This window comes from Agrilus planipennis, unplaced genomic scaffold (genome assembly GCF_000699045.2).
Source record: "Agrilus planipennis isolate EAB-ADULT unplaced genomic scaffold, Apla_2.0 scaffold135, whole genome shotgun sequence".
Classification (NCBI taxonomy): Eukaryota; Metazoa; Arthropoda; class Insecta; order Coleoptera; family Buprestidae; genus Agrilus; species Agrilus planipennis.
In genome coordinates, this window is record NW_020438876.1 from 732,038 (window position 1) to 755,954 (window position 23,917).

Sequence of the window (23,917 nt, forward strand, 5' to 3'; positions counted from 1 at the left end):
ATCTTTTTGGTTCTCATCAGCGCGTCGTGTCGCATCTATATATTTAATTGGACCTTGTTGGAGCATACGTAACCCTAAAATGTAGCATCGTACTACAGATGACGTTTACCGCGGCATTTGTGGTATTTTCTAAAACGCGCTGTTAAGACACCAGGTAAAAGTTGGTCTGTGTTCTGTCGGAGCTGTCTGCGACGCGCTGATGAGATCCAAAAAGATCGAAATCGCCATCCTCGTCTGACAGTTTCGACAGAAGACCACTTCGAATTATTTTATTCGATTATGGTAACGTGCCTATCACGTTGAGGTTAGCTACGCCGGGATCCGTTTCAGCAAGTAGATATCCGTATATTCAAATGGACCTTGTTGGAGAATACGTAATCCTAAAATGTGGCATCGTACTACAGATGGCGTTTACCGCGCCATTTGTATTATTTTCTAATATATTGCGTTTTGGAATTGACATTTTGAATAAAAGCTATACAGTGTGTTTCTGAAACAAGTAGCAAGCTTTCAGGAGTTGATTCAGAAATACCCTGTATCGCAGATATATTCGAGGCACCTTTGTCGTATTACACATATTTATATTTAGTCTCAATTTATTCGCTGTAATTGAAAAATTGACTGGCAGGACTCAATTTATGTTTTCCGGAAGATTCGTACGGTGGTGGTCGATCGCAGTCGCCTGGGGGAAATAACTTTCGCTCCCAGTTGACGCCTTTTAAAGGGTAAGTGGACCGTGCACTGCGTCTAAGTGGATTTGAAATTTTGGTCTGTGTTAAGGCCAATTTAACAATGATGTCAGTGAAAAAGTAGGGCTCTTTTTCCGTTGTTCAAAAAAAGGACCCGATCGCGGCAACGGTCGGGCGTCGGGCTAGTCCTTTATTCTACAAGTGCCTGTCGTCGCCAACGTTAATTCTTCTGCCTAAAAGATTTCCTTTTCCTTTCAAATTTTATGGTTAAGGATTTATTGAAATATGAAGTTATTAAAATGGCTCTGCGAATCTGCTTTTTATTCGTGAACCAAATTTGGCAAACGTTGTAGTATTTAGACATTGCTTAGAACTTAAATTTGATGTTGTAATACCTTAAAAAATAATCCGTACATTGGCGGAGTCAGAAAAGTTATTAAACAAAAACAAAAAAGCTTGCGAAAGAACTAAATGTTGCGTTGTGGGACGAACCTGAACAGTCACGCAGTGTTGTGGTACTTAGAAGTTGTTCAGAACATAAAAGTGATGTTGTAGTACCTTTAAAAGTAATCAAAAGGAATATTAGCGGAGTCGGAAAGGTATAAAAATAAACCTAAAATAGTTTATATAAAAAGCTTGAGAAAGAACTGAATGTTGCGTTGTGGGCGAACCTGAACAGTCACACAGCGTTGTGGTACTTAGAAGTTGTTCAGAACTTAAAAGTGATGTTGTAGTACCTTTAAAAGTAATCAAAAGGAATATTAGCGGAGTCGGAAAGGTATAAAAATAAAACTAAAGCAAGTTATATAAAAAGCTTGTGAAAGAACTAAATGTTGCGTTGTGGGCGAACATGAACAGTCACGCAACGTTGTGGTACTTAGAAGTTGTTCAGAACTGGAAGGTGATGTTATGGTACCTTAAAAAGTAATCAGAAATCATATTAGCGGAGTCAGAAAAGTATAAAATTAAAACAGGTTATATAAAAGCTGGCGAAAGTACTAAATGTTGCGTTGTGGACGAACCTAACTAATCACGCAACGTTGTGGTACTTAGGAGTTATTCAGAACTTAAACGTGATGTACCTTAAAATAGTAATTAGAAGTCAAATTAACGGTGTCAGAAAGGTATAAAACTAAAACAGGTTATATAAAAAGCTGGCGAAAGAACTAAATGTTACGTTGTGGGCTTGTCAAGCACAAAACGTTGTAGTACTTCGAAATCGTTCTAGTATATATATGCTTATTTGTGGTACTCATAACGAGTTGTTTGAAATCGTATCGAGTATATTAAATAATATTGTACATTTTGTAACCATTTTGATTTTATTTCCGACAAAGTGTTTCGAGTTGTGCTTTACGTTCGAATGTGACCCGCCTTTTCGCTGACATCTTTACTTCGCTGCACGCTATTTTTAGCGATAAAAGTCACAGGGTAAAGAAGTTGAAGAAGAAAATTCCGTCAAAGTAAGAAGTTGTTCGTCGTAAAACTACTTAAATCCTCTCAAATCTGCTCCTTTTCGTTTCTCCATCCCCGGGAAATGAAAATATCACATTCTGATTATCCGTTTAAAACCGAATTTACTGTGCCAACGGCGATAAGAGCGGAGATCACTCGCCAGTTTCGACCTCCTTTTGTCGATCGCCAGGACCGTAATTTATACCTATAAATACTTAATGTGAATAAGGGCCACGGGACAAGGACAATGACACAAAGATTACGGGCGTTTTACTGTGAACAACACAGTGGTTCATATTCTAAATTGGTAATCACTGAAATCAATAAAAAAAAATACGTATTCATCAGAGAAAGAAAACCATAACGATTGCAAAAACATAACTAAATTGTATCTCCCTCGTAAATTTTCAAAAACTTATGTATAGCGGGCGAATTTAAAATAAATTATGGTTTCCAACAATCAATTTCCAACGAAAAATAAGCTTAAACTTCCACTTCCGCAATTACGGAAGTTCTGCATACATCTGCATTTAGTTCCGCATTTTTATAACAGAAGCTTATCAAAACTTAACAAATTTCACATCTCTTCGAAAATCAATAAATCGCAAAAATTTACTATTTACTTCTGTTTCCGCTTCTATTTCCGTTATGATCCTTCCGCTGCATCACTAATCCGTCAGTTACAAAGAAAGTAGTTGAGTAACTACTACATTTTTATTGAAACAGCTACCACTGTACGTACCATCCCGAATTGTAGTTACAAAGGTAACATAAGCCCAACTAATAAAACTTTAATCACAAGGCGAACCAAACGAGAGACCCATTCAACACAATACCCGCTAAGGAAAACAGTAGTTAAGGCGTACATGGAGCCAGAACAAAGCTGGTTATAATTTATTCATTAAGAGTTATAATGCGTCTGGCATATCGTTGGCGGTAGGACCATCGCGCTGCTTAGCGTAGCTTTTACCACGGCGAGGAGGACTACGGGCGTCGGTAGCGTCGGTGGCCACACAATACCGCCGTCGTTTTTACGGGCGGCCAAACAAGAAGTGCGGGAATGAACAATGGCATTCCGGAAAGGAAACTGCGCGTCCTGTTGTACGTATATATATATATGTATATATGCGCCGTTGAATACGGAATGATAAATGATTTGCATACTCCCTTAGTTAAATTAGGCGCAATCGGATGGCCATACAAATAATATAGAGATTCATCAAAAGGCGCTGTCACAGCTGACTACCGTTCCAAAGCTTGTCCGGAACTTGAAAAGAAAATTGCGGCTTTGACGGGTTGCCTGCTGCTTTGTTAAGAGAAAGCTAATTGGAATTATCACTACAAAACATTATCGATAATTGATAAGTCATAAGATGTATAGACGTTCAGGAAATGTTTAAGGACTCTGAAATGGTACCTTGCAGGTGGCGCTTTGATTTAGTCTTATTCCCTAATGTCTACGAAAAACTTCAGTATCACCCAAAATTAAATTTTCTCATTTCAAGAGGATACGGGTGAACTAACGGTAGAAGAATTTTTGCGATATCTCTAATAGTTCGCCAGATATGGTCCCCTAAACTTTTAATTTTCCATTTCGATTATAACGGTACTCCAAAACTTTCAACAGCCGTAACTCTGAAACGGCACTTCGCAGGTGGGCGCTTTTGATCTCGTCTCATTCTTCAAAGTCTCTAGAAAATTTTAGTGTCACCCTTATCGAAATCGGGCTGTTCAATCCGAAAATATGGGCCGCACTGTGGACTGAAGAAAACGATAAAACGAAGGTGAGGGTAAATTTCGTGAATTGGGTGGGCCATACCGCAGACCAGGACAGACAGATTTGATAACTCCTTCCTCTAAAAATTGACCACATTTCTTAGGCTTCGAATGAGCCCTGTTTGGTACATATAGGGCGTTGGGCGTTGGGTCGGAGCTACGAGTTTTCAAGTGCGGTCTTGTTTGTAAGCTCGCAATTTCTCAATTTGCACTTGCGAAGCTTGTAGCTGATAAACGGGAGGTCCTTTCGGAAAAATTCTTTCACAGGCGGATGTCCCGTATCGGTAAGAATGTCGTAGGATGTCTGCGGCCGCATTCGGTGTCGATAAAAAATTCAAAATTTTGAAAAATTTTGGAATTTGTTTTCCTTCAAAATTAACTTTTTTCGATTCAAGATGACACAGGTGAACTGCTGGTGGAATAATTTTTGCGATATTTCTAATAGTTCGCCAGATATTGTCGCCTAAAATTTTAACTTTCCATTCGATTATAATGGTACCTACTCGAAAACTTTCAACAGCCGTAACTCTGAAACGGCACTTCGCAGGTGGGCGCTTTTGATCTCGTCTCATTCTTCAAGGTCTCTAGAAAATTTTAGTGTCACCTTTATCGAAATCGGGCTGTTCAATCCGAAAATATGGGCAGCACCGTAGGCTCAGGAAAACGATATAACGAAGGTGAGGTTAAATTCCATTAATAGGGTGGGTCATACCGCAGAGCAGGACAGTCAGATTTGATAATTCCTTCCTCTAGAAATTGACCACATTCCTTGGGCTTCGAACAAGCCCTGTTTGCTGCATATAGGGCATCGGGCCGCGAAGCTACAAATTTTCAAGTGCGGTCTTGTTTGTAAGCTCGCAATTTCTCAATTTGCACTTGCGAAGCCTGTAGCTAACAAATGGGTGGTCTTTTCGGAAAAATTCTTTCACAGGCGGATGTCCCATATCGGAACGAATGTCGTAGGATGTTTGCGGCCGCATTCGGTGCCGATAAAAAATTCAAAATTTTGAAAAATTGTGGAATTTATTTTTCTCCAAAATTAACTCTTCTCGATTCGAGATGATACGGGTGAGCAGTTTTTGACTGTTTGACTTACTGCAAATTAAAATCAAATGCAAGAATTAAGCTGAAACCGTGGTAATTTTGTTCCCTTCGGAGAAAAATGTAGTATTTTTCGATAAAAAATCAACACTATGATCTTAACATACATAGTTCCATTCACGAATGAGAGAGACCTGTTAGAACTATAATAGGGCACTCCTTTGATCACAGTTTCAAGATTTCAAAGTCAAGACCAAGTTTGATCATCATTTCAAAAACATCTAACGTTTCTAGATCTATCTTTGCCTCCAATACAATTTTAATTTACAACTAAATCAATGAGTGCAGTGATATTGTGCAATTTGTAATGAAAATACCTCGTTGACGTACATATTTTGAATCACTACCATTAAAATTAACTGATGTTGGATGCTGAAACGTTATAGAATTATAGCCAAGTTCTGAAATTGTCATTTGCGCCATGTGTTAACGTTTAATTTAGGAAGTTGAACGGAGTACATGAATTTTCGAGTCGATGTAAATTCCATGAGGAACCCCGCGAAATTAGGATTCCTGACGAGGTGAGACGTCAGCGTGACAACACAATAGTCGGATGAACTTTATAATTCAAGAATGCATGTTAAAGATAAATCTAATATATGTAGGGGTAGGTGTAAATTGGTATGTAAACATAAATTTTATTATTCTGTTATGCAACAACTAATTTACTTGTATAACTAATATATAATATGAGTTTCTCGTGCTTCAATTATCAAAAAACGAAAATTAAATTTGATAAGTTAAGAATAATGAAAATTTAGTATCACGAAAATGCATATCTACGCTTTAAAAGTGTGGCACGGTAAAAACCGATCGACAGTTAGAGAATCTAAAGTTTTAACTTTTTATTTTTCTATAACCAAGTTTGACGTGTTTTATGTAGGTCTTTCTGATCCCCTGAAATTCTCGGAAACTTTTATGTTCTTCGCTGCAGTTCGTATTTCCATTAAGGAAATGATTGACGCATTTAAATGGTTTCAGAAAAACGTTTTTTAATGGGACAAGCGACGTGGAAAAAGGGAAGAAAACGTCGACACCACGAACAACAACAGTTAAAGAGTTGGAATCATTCGTCACAAAATTGTATGTTGTTATAAAGACAACCAAAAAGCTTTAAAATCAAAACAGATGTTGAAAGCTCTCAGAATTTAATAAGTGACAGCGAGATTTATTTGAAGGGAAAAATTAATATTTTAATTTATTTAATCAAGGCTTAAAAAATAATCTAACACATGAAAGTATAGAGGAAGCTATAAGTTAATTGATGTATGCAGTTATCCAATTGAACATTTAATCCATTTGATTGAAAATTACTTCGTCTCAAGTTACGATTATGTATCGGTAGCACCCTCTGTCGGGATTTCCCCCAACTAAAAGGAAATTTGGAAATTATTTCTTGTCTCAAGTTACGATTATGTATCAGCAGCACCCTCTGTCGGAATTTTCCCCAACTAATAGGAAATTTAGAAATTATTTCTTGTCTCGTTTATATTTTAAAAAAAAAGTGACCATTATGTATCAACCGCTCCTTCTGTCGGGATTTTCCCCAACTAAAAGGAAATTGTGTTAGGCTACTGTTTAAAAAGTCTATTTTCTTCGTAAAAAAACTATTCTCTATCTAAGTCTAAAGTCAATATCATAAAATACACTTTAATGGCAAGCACAAAGGTTTGGCATTAGTTTGTTACGTTTTAGAGATTATTGAAAAGGAAGTTTCATGTAATGAAAATGGGGTGGTAAGAAAGCTGTTGGCAGCTGTTTGTCATTATTGATTACCCCTTTTAGTAACAGGGGTGAGTTCCAGATGTCGCAAACGTCAGTATAAAATACTATGTTTTAACTTTGATAATACATCTACCACATTTAATGTACAAAACTATTAAAAACAGATTTATTTTTATTTCCAAGTGGTTCTCCGAGATCATGCGAACTTTTTTTGCAATTTTTTTTTGTAATGATGGACTTTAAGGGTTGGCACTTTAATAGAAAGTCGATAAACTTAGTATAAAATTTATTTACTACAAATAACAGTCTTTTGGCTTCATCCTTAACCTAATCAAGCGGGTCTTATAAAGACAAATAAGTAAGTAAATTTTGTATGACTGATGCAGAATTATCCGCAAAAATACTGTAAGATACATCGCACTTCACAATAAAGATGAACCTGATATTAATAACGTCTCGCACAACATACCAATAATGTCAATTTCATTTTAGGTAATTACTAGGCTTTTAGGAATCCCTCTTCGCGACGTTCTGCTTATTACTTCTTCAATATTAACTCAAAACGGATTTCCACTAATAATAATGCAAATAATTATCTGCTACAGTTGTTATGAAGGTAGTTTGAGTTTCTGAAATAAAAAGTTTATAATTATCTACCTATAATATTGTAATAATAAATTATTTGCCTTTTGTACAACATCAAAGTTAGACTAATTGTTGTATAATCCCAAAATTAAGTTCAGAACTACACAAGACTATGGCTTCTGATTTCATTCGTTCATTAATCAAGACTATTTTCAATTTATTTGATTGGATTATAGATATTTGTATCACTCTCGTAATTTTATAATTGATACACTTACCACAAAGTCCATAGTATTTATGTGAATTAGACATTCCAAAGCTGTAACAGGATGGTTGGCCAGTTTTGTAAGGCTGCTGCCTGAGTACGTTGCCACTGTAAAAGGATTTAATAATTTGATAAGTTTTATCGACTTTTACAAAGAAAGTTTACCTCGGTCCATAGTTACAAACGTAGCTCTTGACGAATCCCTTGCCCGGTTCGAAATAGAACGCGTAACCGCACCCTACCAAATACGTTTCAGCCCAAATCATCTAGAAGAAATAAACAGTTAGCAATTATCATAAATTATTCCTGTATCTTCAGAGCAGTTACTGACCTGCGTGTAGTGTCCAATTAGGTCATTAACGAAGTTTAGTGGCCCGTAGCGGAAGTTTTTGAATTCTCCGAACCATTTGTTTTTAATAATATCTTCAAAGTCCGGCTCTGTTTCATACGCACTCTCTGGCGGCTTCGTAGTCCACGTCCTCGCTACGTTTTGACCCACGGGAAACCTGGCTAATATAGATTGAAAAAAACGGTTAGACCAATCGGAAAACAGTGTTCATTTCTGGTAATTCAAAACTCACCAACATGTCGATGATGATCATGATGGTATGTTTTGCATGTAGTTGCCCATTGTTGAGCTTTGTAAGCTAACTCGTCGTCCCATTTCTAGAATAAAGGATTTCAAATACGTGTAGATAATTCAGAAGTGTATTTTTTATTACTTACTTATAATAAATGTAAAAATACTGGTATGGAAGGGAAGAAAAAGCGAATGTAAAGATAGGAGACGAAAGATTAGAAGAAGTGGCTGATTTTAGGTATCTAGGAAGTCAGATAAGTTAGGACGGAAGGAGTACTAGGGATGTAAAGGGTCGAGTCGCCTTCAATAAAAAGAAGTCACTCCTATGCTCGCGAACGATTAATTTAGAAATTCGAAAGAATATTAGGGAAATGTGAACATTAGCTCAGGATAGGAAGGAATGGAGAAGAATGTCCAACCATACTGACGCCCTTATGACGATGATGATGAAGATAATAAGTGTATTTATTATAAACAATTAGAAATAGCTTGATATGGATAAAACTATTAGGTAGGCGGTAAGTAAAGTTGGTGGCTATTTTTCACCGCCTTAAAAAAAAGGCCTTGTAAATATTAATCGAATAATAACTTTCAGTGAAATGACGGCTTTTTAAGACCAGACCATAAATGAAGACATAAAAAAGCATTTGCTGACGATTTATGGACGACGGAGTGAAAAAAGTAGCAGTTTAAACACCCATTACGGTGATTTATGTAAATAATTATGAACTGTAACAATTCTTTAGCCTTCTCAAGAAAAATTGCTTGCTCCTTTTATGCCACACTCCGATTCCACATCGATTTCGTTTACAAAAAGTTAAAAAAGTATATATAACACTTAAAATATAAAGAAGAAAGCACATATTTGTATTTGATTTGTTAATACGACTTATACGAGGGTGGATTGATAAGTTTCCGGCCTAACCAAGAGATGACGCCACTAGGCCTACCTTGAGGTGACATTCTATAGTACCATCCTTGGATAGCTTGTAGCTATAGTTTCAGCCCGATCTCCTTGCTAGTGTAGGTTTGACAGCACGCTGAACAAGACGCCTCTGTGGTTTTCGTAAAAATGGAAAAGCAGGAAAATCGTGCTGTCATCAAATACTTTTATTTGAAGGGGTTAACGCCGAAGGAAATTAAAAAAGAGATGGACTCAACACTGGGGACATCCTCCCCGTCATATTCAACCGTTAAGCAGTGGGTTTCCGAGTTTAAAAAGGGTCGTGTGAGCACCTCTGATGGGCCTCGCTCAGGACGCCCCGTTGAGGTCACAACTCCAGATATGATCGAAAAAATTCATCAAATAGTGCTGGGAGACCGCAGATTGAAAGTGCGTGAGATAGCTGAGACCTGTAAGATGTCATATGAACGTGTGCAACATATTTTGCACCAACATTTGCATATGGAAAAGCTCTGTGCAAGATGGGTGCCGCGTTTGCTAACAGTCGACCAAAAATTGATTCGAAAAAACATTTCTACCGCAAATTTGTCATTGTATAAGCGTAATCCAAGCGAATTTTTGCGTCGATTCGTAACCGTTGACGAAACGTGGGTCCACCACTACACTCCTGAAACCAAAGAACAGTCTAAACAGTGGATTGGACCAGGGGAACCAACTCCAAAGAAGGCAAAAACAATTTTTTCGGCGAACAAGGTTATGGCTACTGTTTTTTGGGATGCAAGAGGTATTATATACATTGATTACCTTGCAAAGGGTAATACTATCACTGGTCAATACTACGCAGACTTATTGCAACGTTTGAGCCACGAGGTGAAAATTAAACGACCTCATCTGGCGAAGAAAAAAATCTTGTTTCATCACGATAACGCACCAGCGCACACGTCAATCGTTGCGACGGCTAAAATCAACGATCTAAAGTTTGAATTGATGCCGCACCCTCCTTACTCTCCAGACCTAGCCCCGAGTGACTATTTTCTGTTCCCTAATCTCAAAAAATGGCTTGGCGGTAAGAGATTTGCGGACAATGAAGAAGTAATCGAAGCTGTAAATGGTTATTTTGAGGAGCTTGACGAATCAGTCTATAGAGATGGCATTAATAGACTGGAACACCGCTATGAGAAATGTATCAGCCTTGGAGGAGATTATGTTGAGAAATAAAAAAAAAAAATTTTTAAAAACCTTGTTTTTCTTGGTCAGGCCGGAAACTTATCAATCCACCCTCGTAGTAGTAGATTTATCGTAATTTTATTTGAAGATTAAACCGGTAGTTCGAGAGATTAGCAAGTGTTGAAGATGTCTTACCTAAACTGAAATAGAATGTAGGCCTTTTTGAGGCAATCGTTACAGTTAGAATTAAAAAGACAAGCATTACTTAACATTAGCTCTGAATACGTATAACAGCCGCGTAATCTTCACTTTTATACGATCCATATGCAAATAATGTTCATTACTATTCATTACTTCTAACCTATCTGACCTGTCCATACAACAGTTACCTCATTAGAAAACAGAAGTGTGAATGAAAATATGATGTAATTTTGTTTTACAAATTTCTGAAATGTAGTAAACGTGGAATCGTAAATTTAAAATAATGTTTCGTGCAAGTAGGTACCTAGGTAGATTGTGGGATTGTACGTATTATTAGTAGATACTGAAAATGATTATTTACCATTTCGAGCAAATTGGCTGCTTGGGGTTGTCCTCGAATTTGCCCCAAGGCTACGGATTGTCGCATACCATTATGAGTATTGAGTATGATTTGCTTTTCACGTTCTGTAACTCCGTTTGCTCCTGTAAATGAGAACAAGGAAATTATTACAAGAATAAGTAAGAAGTATGAAGTAGGTACTTTAATATACTATAGATAATTTGGAATAACACCACAATCGCAATAAAATGATAATAGGTATTGGTTTGAAAAAGGACGATATACTTAGGTGATTGATAATTTGAAACATTCCTTTAAAAGGAAAATCTAAAACTTTTTTTAAGTTTTGTTATTTCTAAATTTAAAAATTACAACTGCTATGACGTTAGTAAATATTTTATTGTTATGTATTGTTATTCTGTAAGTATATCTATTAAAGAAATGAAACCGCATATAAAATAGAGAATCTCATGTGTTTGTCTAAACGGCAGTCGTAATAAATAACAAAAAAGTTGCTATTAATCTATTAATTAAGCAGATTAATAATATATTATATCGACAAGCGAAAAACCGAACAAGAGGCAGCTAATAAAACATTTTAATGAAATTCTCGACGAATGCGGTATTTTCTTGGTTGTTTTTCGTGCATACTATCGTTGCTATCGGCGGAAAGTCCCGATAAGGGTGATGAATGACTTTTGAATGGCGTATAAATGTTAAGGAAAACGCTAAAGTATTATATTATTTGGATTACTTTTTCAACCAGTATACATAGTGCGAATTTATTATACAATAAAGAACTTTCAAAATGGATAAATTGACCTACCGCCTTTCACACATCTACGTGAAGAGAAACCATTCTAGTTTATTCAATTAATATTAACGGTTGATTAAATAGATAAATTGTACTAGTGTTATTTTTAAATAATACCTGATCATATGTCTTGGCTAATTAAGTAAACGACAAAATTTGACGGAGGGGGTTATTCTAAGGACATTTAGTCCTTTGGAAACACGTTAATTTATAGATGAGTATAAATTCACATTAAAGTTTAATTAAAATTATTAGATATTAACCTCTATCGTGTACAAAGAATAAATTTCTTCAACGTATTTAGTAGTTTTCGATATCAACAATAGCCTGTCGTTCTTAGTAATCGAAATTATTGTTAAATGATAAAATAACATTAGTAAATTAGTTTCGTCGAAACAAAGAGCTTTTCTAAAAACCTTCCTAGAAAATAACCCTTTAAAGCTGTGTCACATGTTTAATATACACCCTGTATATTTGAACACACGTGCCAATTCCTTTATTAACCAAATTATTTATAGAGAAACGTGTCTGAATCTAATAAAGCAAAGTCGGCATGACAATTTCACGTAGATTTTATTATGAGCACATTCATTACACAAACTGAAAGCACTTGAGATTTATATGTTATCTATAAATAGACTAGAGATGATTAATTTTCTTTGAGCGGTTCTTTTTTCCAGAATTCAATATTGCCGCAAACTATTTTTGTAAATTCAATTTGTCTGGAGGCAGTAATAACGAAAAGCGACAAGAAAAACTAATCTACGAATATTAATCCAATGATAATAAAGTTTAACTTAATAGTAATCAATTCCTTGCGTTATTTATTTATGCAGATAATTGGAAAATTGTAATTTAATTCGTTACCTATCTACTTGATTATATACTTGCAATATTTTACATTCTATCATGTTCATATTTATAAATATTACTGTGTTATTGCTACAGCTAGTTTACTAAACCTATTAAGTATATTTTCTACTTATCTAGACATAAACTATATATAATAAGGTTTTTTTAAAAACCAGAAAACAATATTCGTATGTTTTACTAAACTATAGCCATGAAAAAGAAATATTTGTAAAAAGCATTAATTTTAATAATATAAAAAATAACAGTTGAATAGAAGAGAACAATCCCTCGTATTTGTTATACTTGTTTCTGATAGCATGAAAAATAATAAATGAATTCATACAACAGCATTTGAAAATTTCTTTTAAAAGCGGTAAAATTAATTGAAAATAAAACAATTATTGTGGTTCCGAAAAAGAGAAATAAAAATATTGGCACAACTATAATAAGTTATCACAGGCATTCGCACATTTGACTTTAATTGTAGTCAGTCACAGGGGATTAACGGAGTAACAGCCTAATTTACATACTAATTGCCAATACAAAACTTAATTAGAATTTAAAAAGAATTAAATGAACATTAATTACGTTATTGATGAGACAGTTAACTATGAAAATATCCGATCTAGGTAAGTAATTAATTCAAGGTTAAGTAAGGAAGATTTTTATTATAAAATTTAAAATTGAACAAACATGTAGCGATAAACACTACTGACTTTAATTATTAATGTTAAACAGTAATCTTAAGTAAGTATAAAACTTTTCTTTATGATCTGAGACATCAAACAAATCTCTATCTCATCCACCGATCCAAACACTTTACAGAGAGACATTAGATGTCTAGTAAATGTTTAAAATTAATTATTAGATCAGAAATAGTTTCGGTGTAAAACGTTTTGTAAGATATTTATATAGCAGACCATCGTCTTTGAATAATAATAGTCTGGCCAGTGATATAATCCTAATTACCTATCGCAATTGTGTGAATATGGGTTCATGTAATCTTAACACTATTCCGTTACTTACGCCTTCCAATTAGCCTGTGACTGCTTAAGGCGTGAAATTAGACAATCGTGGTATATTGCATTTCCAATGAGAAACCCCATTCAGGGGTAGATTGTTCGACAACCACTTAACTATTATTAGACAACGGCTAACCAGGGATCATTGGTTCAGATTACTGGGATGCCTAATATACTTAATTTTTAAAAGAATACGTAAATGTATTCGTTAAGTAATTAAGTATTTGGTAATTAAATTTCAGAAACAACCATCTCTCTATTTTCTGTGCCATTTCCTTTATGACTACCGCCATCTGGTATTCAGAGAATAAAGCAACTTAGGGCTTAAATTGAGTTAATTGTTTTTTTGTTGATTTAATACTATCTACAGAGCGTGTACTAGGGGGAGTTTCTAATGATAATTAAACTTCTATCCGAAAGATAAACTGAATATAGTTTTGCGGTTTGAACACCGATAAAAAATAGAAGTATTTTTTTCGCTGTAGCGGTAAATAATAGAGAGGGTTTTTCAAAATTAACGACAGGATAATATGTTATTTTAAATTTAACACGTAAGAGTAAATGTGGTAATTAGCGCCTGCTCTACTGAATAATTAAGACGCGAGCAGGGTGAAAATTTAATTGCGCCCCTTGACAAGCTTTTCTCATAAATTTTGTCTACAATTAAGGCGGTACATCGAGAACGGAGACACCTTTAATAGAATTTCTAAACGACTCACGAACCAAGTCAAAAACATATACAATTAATACCGTCCTAAGAATTTATTAAAGCCACTCAGGTGACTATACAGGGCACACGTTAACGTTAGCTAGTCTGAAATATTGACTGCCTTGCGGGTTAGTCGTGAACGTTTTGCTACACCGGTAGATAAATAAATAATTGACGTGCACATTAATTATTTTTATACTTACTGTAGATTATTCTTCCTCGGCAAGCATTTCCAAATCGAGCGATAAGTGTAAGGATACCCAAAATGACTACGATAGCTTGATCGAAATTCATAATGTACTGGATCATATGTCTTGGCTAATTAAGTAAACGACAAAATTTGACGGAGGGGGTTATTCTAAGGACATTTAGTCCTTTGGAAACACGTTAATTTATAGTTGAGTATAAATTCACATTAAAGTTTAATTAAAATTATTAGATATTAACCTCTATCGTGTACAAAGAATAAATTTCTTCAACGTATTTAGTAGTTTTCGATATCAACAATAGCCTGTCGTTCTTAGTAATCGAAATTATTGTTAAATGATAAAATAACATTAGTAAATTAGTTTCGTCGAAACAAAGAGCTTTTCTAAAAACCTTCCTAGAAAATAACCCTTTAAAGCTGTGTCACATGTTTAATATACACCCTGTATATTTGAACACACGTGCCAATTCCTTTATTAACCAAATTATTTATAGAGAAACGTGTCTGAATCTAATAAAGCAAAGTCGGCATGACAATTTCACGTAGATTTTATTATGAGCACATTCATTACACAAACTGAAAGCACTTGAGATTTATATGTTATCTATAAATAGACTAGAGATGATTAATTTTCTTTGAGCGGTTCTTTTTTCCAGAATTCAATATTGCCGCAAACTATTTTTGTAAATTCAATTTGTCTGGAGGCAGTAATAACGAAAAGCGACAAGAAAAACTAATCTACGAATATTAATCCAATGATAATAAAGTTTAACTTAATAGTAATCAATTCCTTGCGTTATTTATTTATGCAGATAATTGGAAAATTGTAATTTAATTCGTTACCTATCTACTTGATTATATACTTGCAATATTTTACATTCTATCATGTTCATATTTATAAATATTACTGTGTTATTGCTACAGCTAGTTTACTAAACCTATTAAGTATATTTTCTACTTATCTAGACATAAACTATATATAATAAGGTTTTTTTAAAAACCAGAAAACAATATTCGTATGTTTTACTAAACTATAGCCATGAAAAAGAAATATTTGTAAAAAGCATTAATTTTAATAATATAAAAAATAACAGTTGAATAGAAGAGAACAATCCCTCGTATTTGTTATACTTGTTTCTGATAGCATGAAAAATAATAAATGAATTCATACAACAGCATTTGAAAATTTCTTTTAAAAGCGGTAAAATTAATTGAAAATAAAACAATTATTGTGGTTCCGAAAAAGAGAAATAAAAATATTGGCACAACTATAATAAGTTATCACAGGCATTCGCACATTTGACTTTAATTGTAGTCAGTCACAGGGGATAAATATGAACATNAAGATCAGGAGTGTCTTTATATTAGCAAGATCAAGACCAAGGTCAGGACTGTCTTTATACTACCAAGATCAGGAGTGTCTTTATATTAGCAAGATCAAGACCAAGGTCAGGACTGTCTTTATACTACCAAGATCAGGAGTGTCTTTATATTAGCAAGATCAAGACCAAGGTCAGGACTGTCTTTATACTACCAAGATCAGGAGTGTCTTTATATTAGCAAGATCAAGACCAAGGTCAGGACTGTCTTTATACTACCAAGATCAGGAGTGTCTTTATATTAGCAAGATCAAGACCAAGGTCAGGACTGTCTTTATACTACCAAGATCAGGAGTGTCTTTATATTAGCAAGATCAAGACCAAGGTCAGGACTGTCTTTATACTACCAAGATCAGGAGTGTCTTTATATTAGCAAGATCAAGACCAAGGTCAGGACTGTCTTTATACTACCAAGATCAGGAGTGTCTTTATATTAGCAAGATCAAGACCAAGGTCAGGACTGTCTTTATACTACCAAGATCAGGAGTGTCTTTATATTAGCAAGATCAAGACCAAGGTCAGGACTGTCTTTATACTACCAAGATCAGGAGTGTCTTTATATTAGCAAGATCAAGACCAAGGTCAGGACTGTCTTTATACTACCAAGATCAGGAGTGTCTTTATATTAGCAAGATCAAGACCAAGGTCAGGACTGTCTTTATACTACCAAGATCAGGAGTGTCTTTATATTAGCAAGATCAAGACCAAGGTCAGGACTGTCTTTATACTACCAAGATCAGGAGTGTCTTTATATTAGCAAGATCAAGACCAAGGTCAGGACTGTCTTTATACTACCAAGATCAGGAGTGTCTTTATATTAGCAAGATCAAGGCCAAGGTCAGGACTGTCTTTATACTACCAAGATCAAAACCAAGACCGGACGAACAAAAACAAGTCTAAAACTAAGACCGAAGTTAGAAGTATTTGAGCAAGACCAAAGTCAAGACCGAATATGCAAAACCAAGACCAGTCTTGCCTTGTTCATCACTAATTTAAGTGAACAACCTAGAACTCCAGTTAAAACTTTAGCAGTTACTTTAAGCAAACCTACTGATGCTGGCCTAATACTAAGCCAAGTGTTAAGCACTTTTCAGTACCTGACTAAATGACTCGGTACTTTTAAGTATCGTATTGTTGAGCAGTTTAGATAGCATTATTTAGTAACGAATCTAGTAGTCTAGATAGCAGTACTTTAACATTAAGTTCAGTTCACTCTGAATATAGTTTTGCGGTTTGAACACCGATAAAAAATAGAAGTATTTTTTTCGCTGTAGCGGTAAATAATAGAGAGGGTTTTTCAAAATTAACGACAGGATAATATGTTATTTTAAATTTAACACGTAAGAGTAAATGTGGTAATTAGCGCCTGCTCTACTGAATAATTAAGACGCGAGCAGGGTGAAAATTTAATTGCGCCCCTTGACAAGCTTTTCTCATAAATTTTGTCTACAATTAAGGCGGTACATCGAGAACGGAGACACCTTTAATAGAATTTCTAAACGACTCACGAACCAAGTCAAAAACATATACAATTAATACCGTCCTAAGAATTTATTAAAGCCACTCAGGTGACTATACAGGGCACACGTTAACGTTAGCTAGTCTGAAATATTGACTGCCTTGCGGGTTAGTCGTGAACGTTTTGCTACACCGGTAGATAAATAAATAATTGACGTGCACATTAATTATTTTTATACTTACTGTAGATTATTCTTCCTCGGCAAGCATTTCCAAATCGAGCGATAAGTGTAAGGATACCCAAAATGACTACGATAGCTTGATCGAAATTCATAATGTACTGGAACAAAAAAAAATTGAAAATATTGTATTAATTATACAACAATAAGAAGAAATGTTTTCGTAAAGTCACTTATAAACAAATTAAAGATCGATTTAACCTTTTTTAATAACTTTTTTTGTAAAATTTTATTCGACATTTAGGCAGTTAAAAAGAAACTTGCAAATTACAACCCTAGAAAAAAAACATTTTTGCCTTGTAGTCATAACTATTACTCTCATAAATAGTATTGTGTCATAGGCCTGCAGTTGGAATCTTAGACGTTTTTGTTTAACCGAAATTCTGAATTAAAAGTTGAAATATTTCATTTGAAAAAAATTGGCGGCTCTAAATGTCTCCACTCGGGTGTATAATTGGTTGCATGTAAACAGATCATGAAAATGTCGCCAAAGTTAGAATGTAAGTGCTCTGGGTCACGAAGATCGGATACCAGAATTTTTTTGTTTTGTATCATAGGCCTGCACTTGGAATTTAAGACGGTTTTGTTTAACCGAAATTTTCAATGAAAAGTTAAGAATATTCCATTTGTAAAAAAATGGGCGGTTTTAAATGTCTCCACTCGGGTGTATAATTGGTTGCATAAACAGATCATGAAAATGTCGCCAAGTTAAAATGTAAATGCTGTCGGTCACGAATAACGGATACCAGTATCCAAATTTGGACGGACTCAGCTAGTTTGGAAATAATATGGTCAAAAGCTAGCGCACGTTTATTTATTTGTACCAAATCGCCTCTAAATTGCACAAGCTTCAGCAACTTTTTATTAAATAATTGCGAACGATTGCAATATCGGCGACCGGATAGTTCGTGCGTCTCGTAGCGTCGCATCGCGTCGCTCGCAACGTCGTTAACGTCTGCCTGTCCTGTTTCGATAGCTATCACCCACACATACATATAGGTTCGTGTAGGTACTAACTTCCTATACACAGATGGGTACGGGTGTGCACTTTCGAAATGAATCCACCGACCGTAGAGATATCGCTGTTGGATTCAATTTTCGCAACGTAACATGGTTAAGAGACAAAATCGTGCCGGGAATATCGACTTTGGAACTCATAAAGCCTAGATTCCCAAGTAGCTTTATACGATGGAACGGCGTCGTTGTTGACGATGTCGTCGCTGTCGTCGCGACGACCATAAAAGAAATTGTGTAACGGCGCCGTCCCCGTCTACTCGCGATCCTCTTCACAAAACTGCTTTCAGATGACCCAAGTGCCAAGCGGACACCCCAAGAACTTTCTTTAACCCAAACATATACATATACTTCCTCTATTGTTCTAAAGTTCGCTGTATGTATCATTCAGTCATTTGTAAGTCTTTTTTGCAGTCTCGAAGTATCAAAGAAATATACTAATGGTATTTCTAATAAGTCCTTACGCTAGACTTAACGTTAGCTTAACATTATAAGCCTACAAAAACTTTGTAGCATCATAAGGTTGGTAATTGGTCTTGGGCTTGCAGTCTTGGTCTTGTTCTTAAGACCAAGATCACGACTGTCTTTATACTACCAAGATCAGGAGTGTCTTTATATTAGCAAGATCAAGACCAAGGTCAGGACTGTCTTTATACTACCAAGATCAGGAGTGTCTTTATATTAGCAAGATCAAGACCAAGGTCAGGACTGTCTTTATACTACCAAGATCAGGAGTGTCTTTATATTAGCAAGATCAAGGCCAAGGTCAGGACTGTCTTTATACTACCAAGATCAAAACCAAGACCGGACGAACAAAAACAAGTCTAAAACTAAGACCGAAGTTAGAAGTATTTGAGCAAGACCAAAGTCAAGACCGAATATGCAAAACCAAGACCAGTCTTGCCTTGTTCATCACTAATTTAAGTGAACAACCTAGAACTCCAGTTAAAACTTTAGCAGTTACTTTAAGCAAACCTACTGATGCTGGCCTAATACTAAGCCAAGTGTTAAGCACTTTTCAGTACCTGACTAAATGACTCGGTACTTTTAAGTATCGTATTGTTGAGCAGTTTAGATAGCATTATTTAGTAACGAATCTAGTAGTCTAGATAGCAGTACTTTAACATTAAGTTCAGTTCACTGCTAATCTGCCTAAATGTGATACGTTTGTTTAGTACTTTGAAATTGTGACCACAGCCGCTTCAATGAAACTTTATATGTATATAAGGAAAATTTTCATTTATATAATGTGATGTAGGTGAAAATCTTTTTAATTTTGTAGCATTTTAGTGGAAAAATACTCTTGGGATACAAATAACACGTGTTCTTCTTAGCCTGTTATTTATTTTATTAATTCTAAAGAGGCATCTTTGCAAAGATTAAATTGAATTGTATAAAATTAATTCAATAACATTAACGTTTCTTGTCAGTCAATCTGTTAATGGTAATTTATGCACATTTATGTTAATTTAATAGATAATAGTAAGCCTACTATTTTACCAATACTGTTCACAATCGCACGTGGCCTTGAGAGTAGGTGCCATTGGAAAAAAATTGAAATATTTTTTTGTAAAAATGTATTAATACTACTAGTGATTTTTCCTTTCAGTTTGTCATGTAGGCCCCTTCGTTAGCGCCTTTTTAAACGTATGAAATGGTATAGTTAGCAGTAAATATCTTTAAATGGCGCTATACCGCCTGTACGTTAATGTTATGCCAATAAAAGTAAATTAATTCATCTTTTGGTGGAAATTTAAAAAAATATAAGTTAGATATACGCAAATAAAATATTCCAAAAATAAGATATAAAAAAGTGCGTATGAAATCGGAAAATTTTCTACTTGATTTATGGCCTTTGATTTAATTATGTATTTTTTAATTAAGCAAATTCAAAGCTAGAAGGGTTATTAAACTTGTTTTTAATTTGATGTTTTCTCAGTATTGTCGGTTAAAATATATATGTAACAGGCTGAATGCCATTAATTATTCCTTTTTTTCTCAAATAAGTATAATTGGCGAATAACTGCTATGAGTAAAAATAGAATTGAAAGTGAGATTTCTATCTTTAAATAAATATTGTCGCTTTTTTATTTATTTGGTAGCTTACTCAGTTTTATTTTCCATCTCTTGTAAAGGAACAGTTATTAATCAATGTGCCTTTTTTTGCCAACAGGTGATTTTTAGTCACCATCTGATTATGTATGATATTTCTTTCAAAATTATGTATAAAATTGCTAATTTATTCGTTAGATCAAAATCTAATAGGTACCACCATCTATATACGATATAATTTGCTGGTTTGAATTTTATGCTGTTCGAAGAATTTTATGGGACATGACATCCAAAAATCTTGAAGATTACAAATGTTAAAAGTTCACCACTAATAGGAGAAGAAATTTAATTGATAATATCTCACATTTGGTTTTTCTTTAATTAAAATTGTAGTTCAGGTTTAATAACGGTATTGGAAATGGGATGTAGTTCAATAAAATTTAGGTAAATTTGCCTAATCTATTGAATATGGATTTCGGTAATTATTTACATGATTTATTGATGCCTATAGTCCAATCTTCTATTTCAATTTATTATTTCGTGTAAAAATGTATAATTTTCAAGGGTACGACTGATTAAATATGGTATTCACGCACTAAACGTCATATAAACATATCTACAATATTCTAATATGTACATACTTATCGTTTCAATATTCTTTACATTTACATTTTTATCAGTTAGATATATTGTATGTGGAAATTAACGCAAAAAAGAATTAATTATTTTCTGTAGGTAATCTATAGTTTTTAATACAATATGGAATAATAGTATGTAGCCCTTAGTTGTGAATTTTTCTTCTGTAGAAGCAGTTTTTGTTAAGTTTTCCCAATTTTCATTACTCTTATTCGCTTAATTTAAACTTAAACTTACAATTGCACACAAACCCCACCAAACTATCCAGCTAGACTATTACTTATATTTACCATTTTTGCTTACCTTGATTTTCCAAAAAAAAAATGCACTAGTTTTCACTCTTGTCTCAAGGAGAAGCCGTTTAAGCTGTTTTCCGAATTTTCGGCCGTAACAGTAGCAAAGATCTTAAATGAACTTTCACGGATGTGGATCTGGATGTGAGGAAATCCAACGAAAACTACTACCGTTACGGGTGCTTAACAACGGACAAGACGCCAAACCGTCTGAATGAGTAGCCGAGTTAAGTCCACTCTGGGGACTTTGTGGACGCCGATTTTTATATGTATGCCACAGTAGACGGCCGGCAATCGTCCCCAAGGTCAATAATCTTCACTGGACGATTATTGTCGCCAGTAGCGGATCATGATAACGTTTAAATTGCAATCCAAAATCTAAGTATACATGCGTATGTATAGGGACGGTGTATCACGATCATTAAATGGGCGATGCCTCTTCAATGGTGCCTAAATTTTGTTGGCTAAATGTGATCGTCAGCAGGGAGGAGTTAGATATGGTTTTAAATAATATGAAAGCGATATTGACAAAACAGTACTGTATGATAATAAATAAAAGTAAAACAAAAATATTGATTTGAACGGGAAGGAAAAGTAGGGAATGAGCGAATATAAAGATAGGAGACGAAAAATTAGAAGAAGTGACCGATTTTAGGGATCTAGGAAGTCAGATAAGTCAAGAGGGAAGGAGTGGTAGGGATATAAAGCAAAGGATAGCGCAGGGTCGAGTCGCTTTCAGTAAAAAGAAGTTACTTCTAAGGTTGTTAAAGGTGCATGTTTGGAGCGCGGCGCTGTACGGATGCGAAACATAGACAGTAGACGCGGCGGAAAAGAAAAGGTTAGATGCGTTCGAAAGGTGGTGTTACAGGCGAATGATGAGGATACCGTGGATAGAGAAGGTTAGAAATGAAGAGGCATTAAAAAGAGTAAGAGAACAGAGGACTTTATGGACATATTAGAGGCAGAAAGGGAAGTTAGAAGGGGTAGAGGTAGACTAGATTAGATTAGTGTTCGCAAATAGTTAAGGATATGGGTTGTTCTAGCTTTAAGGAAATGCGAAGATTAACTTAGGATAGGATAGAGTGGAGATGCGTGTCCAACAAGTCTTAGGCATCAAGTTTTGCTTAATATCCTTGCCATGTTAGTTGCTTCGCTAACCGTTCAAGATCTTCTGTTCAAGATCAATTCTACCATACCAATATTCTTTTTCAATTTTGTTGAATTAAATACAAGAGGCGGCAGCTTAAGTTAATTCTGTTTATTCCGTAAAATAATTTGATATACATATACTTAAAATTAACTGAATTACTTTAGGAAAGAACCTTGTTCCGCCGCTGGTATCAATTACCGTGTTCAGCAACAGGTGCAGCAGTGTTGTTTTGTTCCTATTCTTTTGTTTTATTGTTGTTCTCTGTCTTTTTTTTTGCATTTAAGCGATGCAATGCATTCTGTAAACTGTCATCGGATCATGGCTTAAGAGGTAATGAATGCATTTATGACGTAAACAGGCCGGGGTGGGTATATCAGGAAGTGAAAATGCCTAAGGACAAGGACGGATGTGATATATTTAAAGGACTGTTAAAACAATCAATAAATAATAAGTAAATGTGCATATTTAGTCCAATATTAATCAAAAACGTGGGTTCAATTATATGAAATCAATGCCTGACGCATTTCCGACAGTATATGCAAGGGAAAGGGTAAATATAAAGATGGAAGGCGAAAAATTAGTGGCTGATTTTCAGGATCTAGGAAGTGAGATGGAAGGAGCAATAGAGATAATATAATATGAAGGGTAGCGCTGAGTCGAGTCGCCTTTAACAAAAGGGTGTAAAACATGGAAGGTGGGCGCAAGGGAAAAGAAAAAGTTAGAAACGTTTGAAATGTGGTGTTACAGAGATAGGTTGATAAGACATCTTCGCAGTCATGAACGTCTAGCATTGGAAGCAGGAACTGGAGTTAAGGGGTGCAGAAGTAGACCTAGATAAGATTACTGTTTATAAATACTTAGGAATATGGGATGTTCCAGTTTTAACTCAGGATATGAAAGAGTGGAGGTGCATGTCGAAGCAGTTTTACGACGGGTGATGATGTTGTTGATGAACAATATTTTCCCTAAACGTGAAATTTTCCAATCTTACTTTTTCTAATCAACAACAACACTCCTTTTCGCAATAATAGGTAGAAATAAGTTATTGCATTTATATGAGTTGATTTAATTATTATTGAAGCAATTGTTTAGAATTAATTAATTTTTCTTTTTTATCGCTTAAGCCAATAAATAACATTTATTTATATTATATTATAAGCCATATACGAGGGTGGATTGATAAGTTTCCGGCCTAACCAAGAGATGACGCCACTAGGCCTACCTTGAGGTGACATTCTATAGTACCATCCTTGGATAGCTTGTAGCTATAGTTTCAGCCCGATCTCCTTGCTAGTGTAGGTTT

General features: G+C 34.8%; 1 protein-coding gene across 2 annotated transcripts; it reads right to left on the reverse strand.

Annotated features, from left to right (window-relative positions):
- Nucleotides 1-7,017: 7,017 nt before the first annotated feature.
- On the reverse strand, nt 7,018-21,710 carry LOC108738662 (venom allergen 5). Of its 2 annotated transcripts, XM_025981316.1 has the most exons (8): nt 21,475-21,710; nt 17,474-17,570; nt 10,810-10,931; nt 8,178-8,262; nt 7,928-8,106; nt 7,762-7,862; nt 7,610-7,704; nt 7,018-7,375 (listed from the first exon to the last, which is right to left on the reverse strand). In XM_025981316.1, exons 2-8 carry the CDS (start codon nt 17,562-17,564, stop codon nt 7,320-7,322), a joined length of 729 nt encoding a protein of 242 aa, XP_025837101.1. In that variant the 5' UTR covers nt 17,565-17,570; nt 21,475-21,710; the 3' UTR covers nt 7,018-7,319. The 2 variants fall into 2 exon arrangements, with proteins under 2 accessions (XP_025837101.1, XP_025837096.1); XM_025981311.1 differs by lacking the exons at nt 17,474-17,570; nt 21,475-21,710 and adding an exon at nt 14,389-14,485.
- Nucleotides 21,711-23,917: the final 2,207 nt, after the last annotated feature.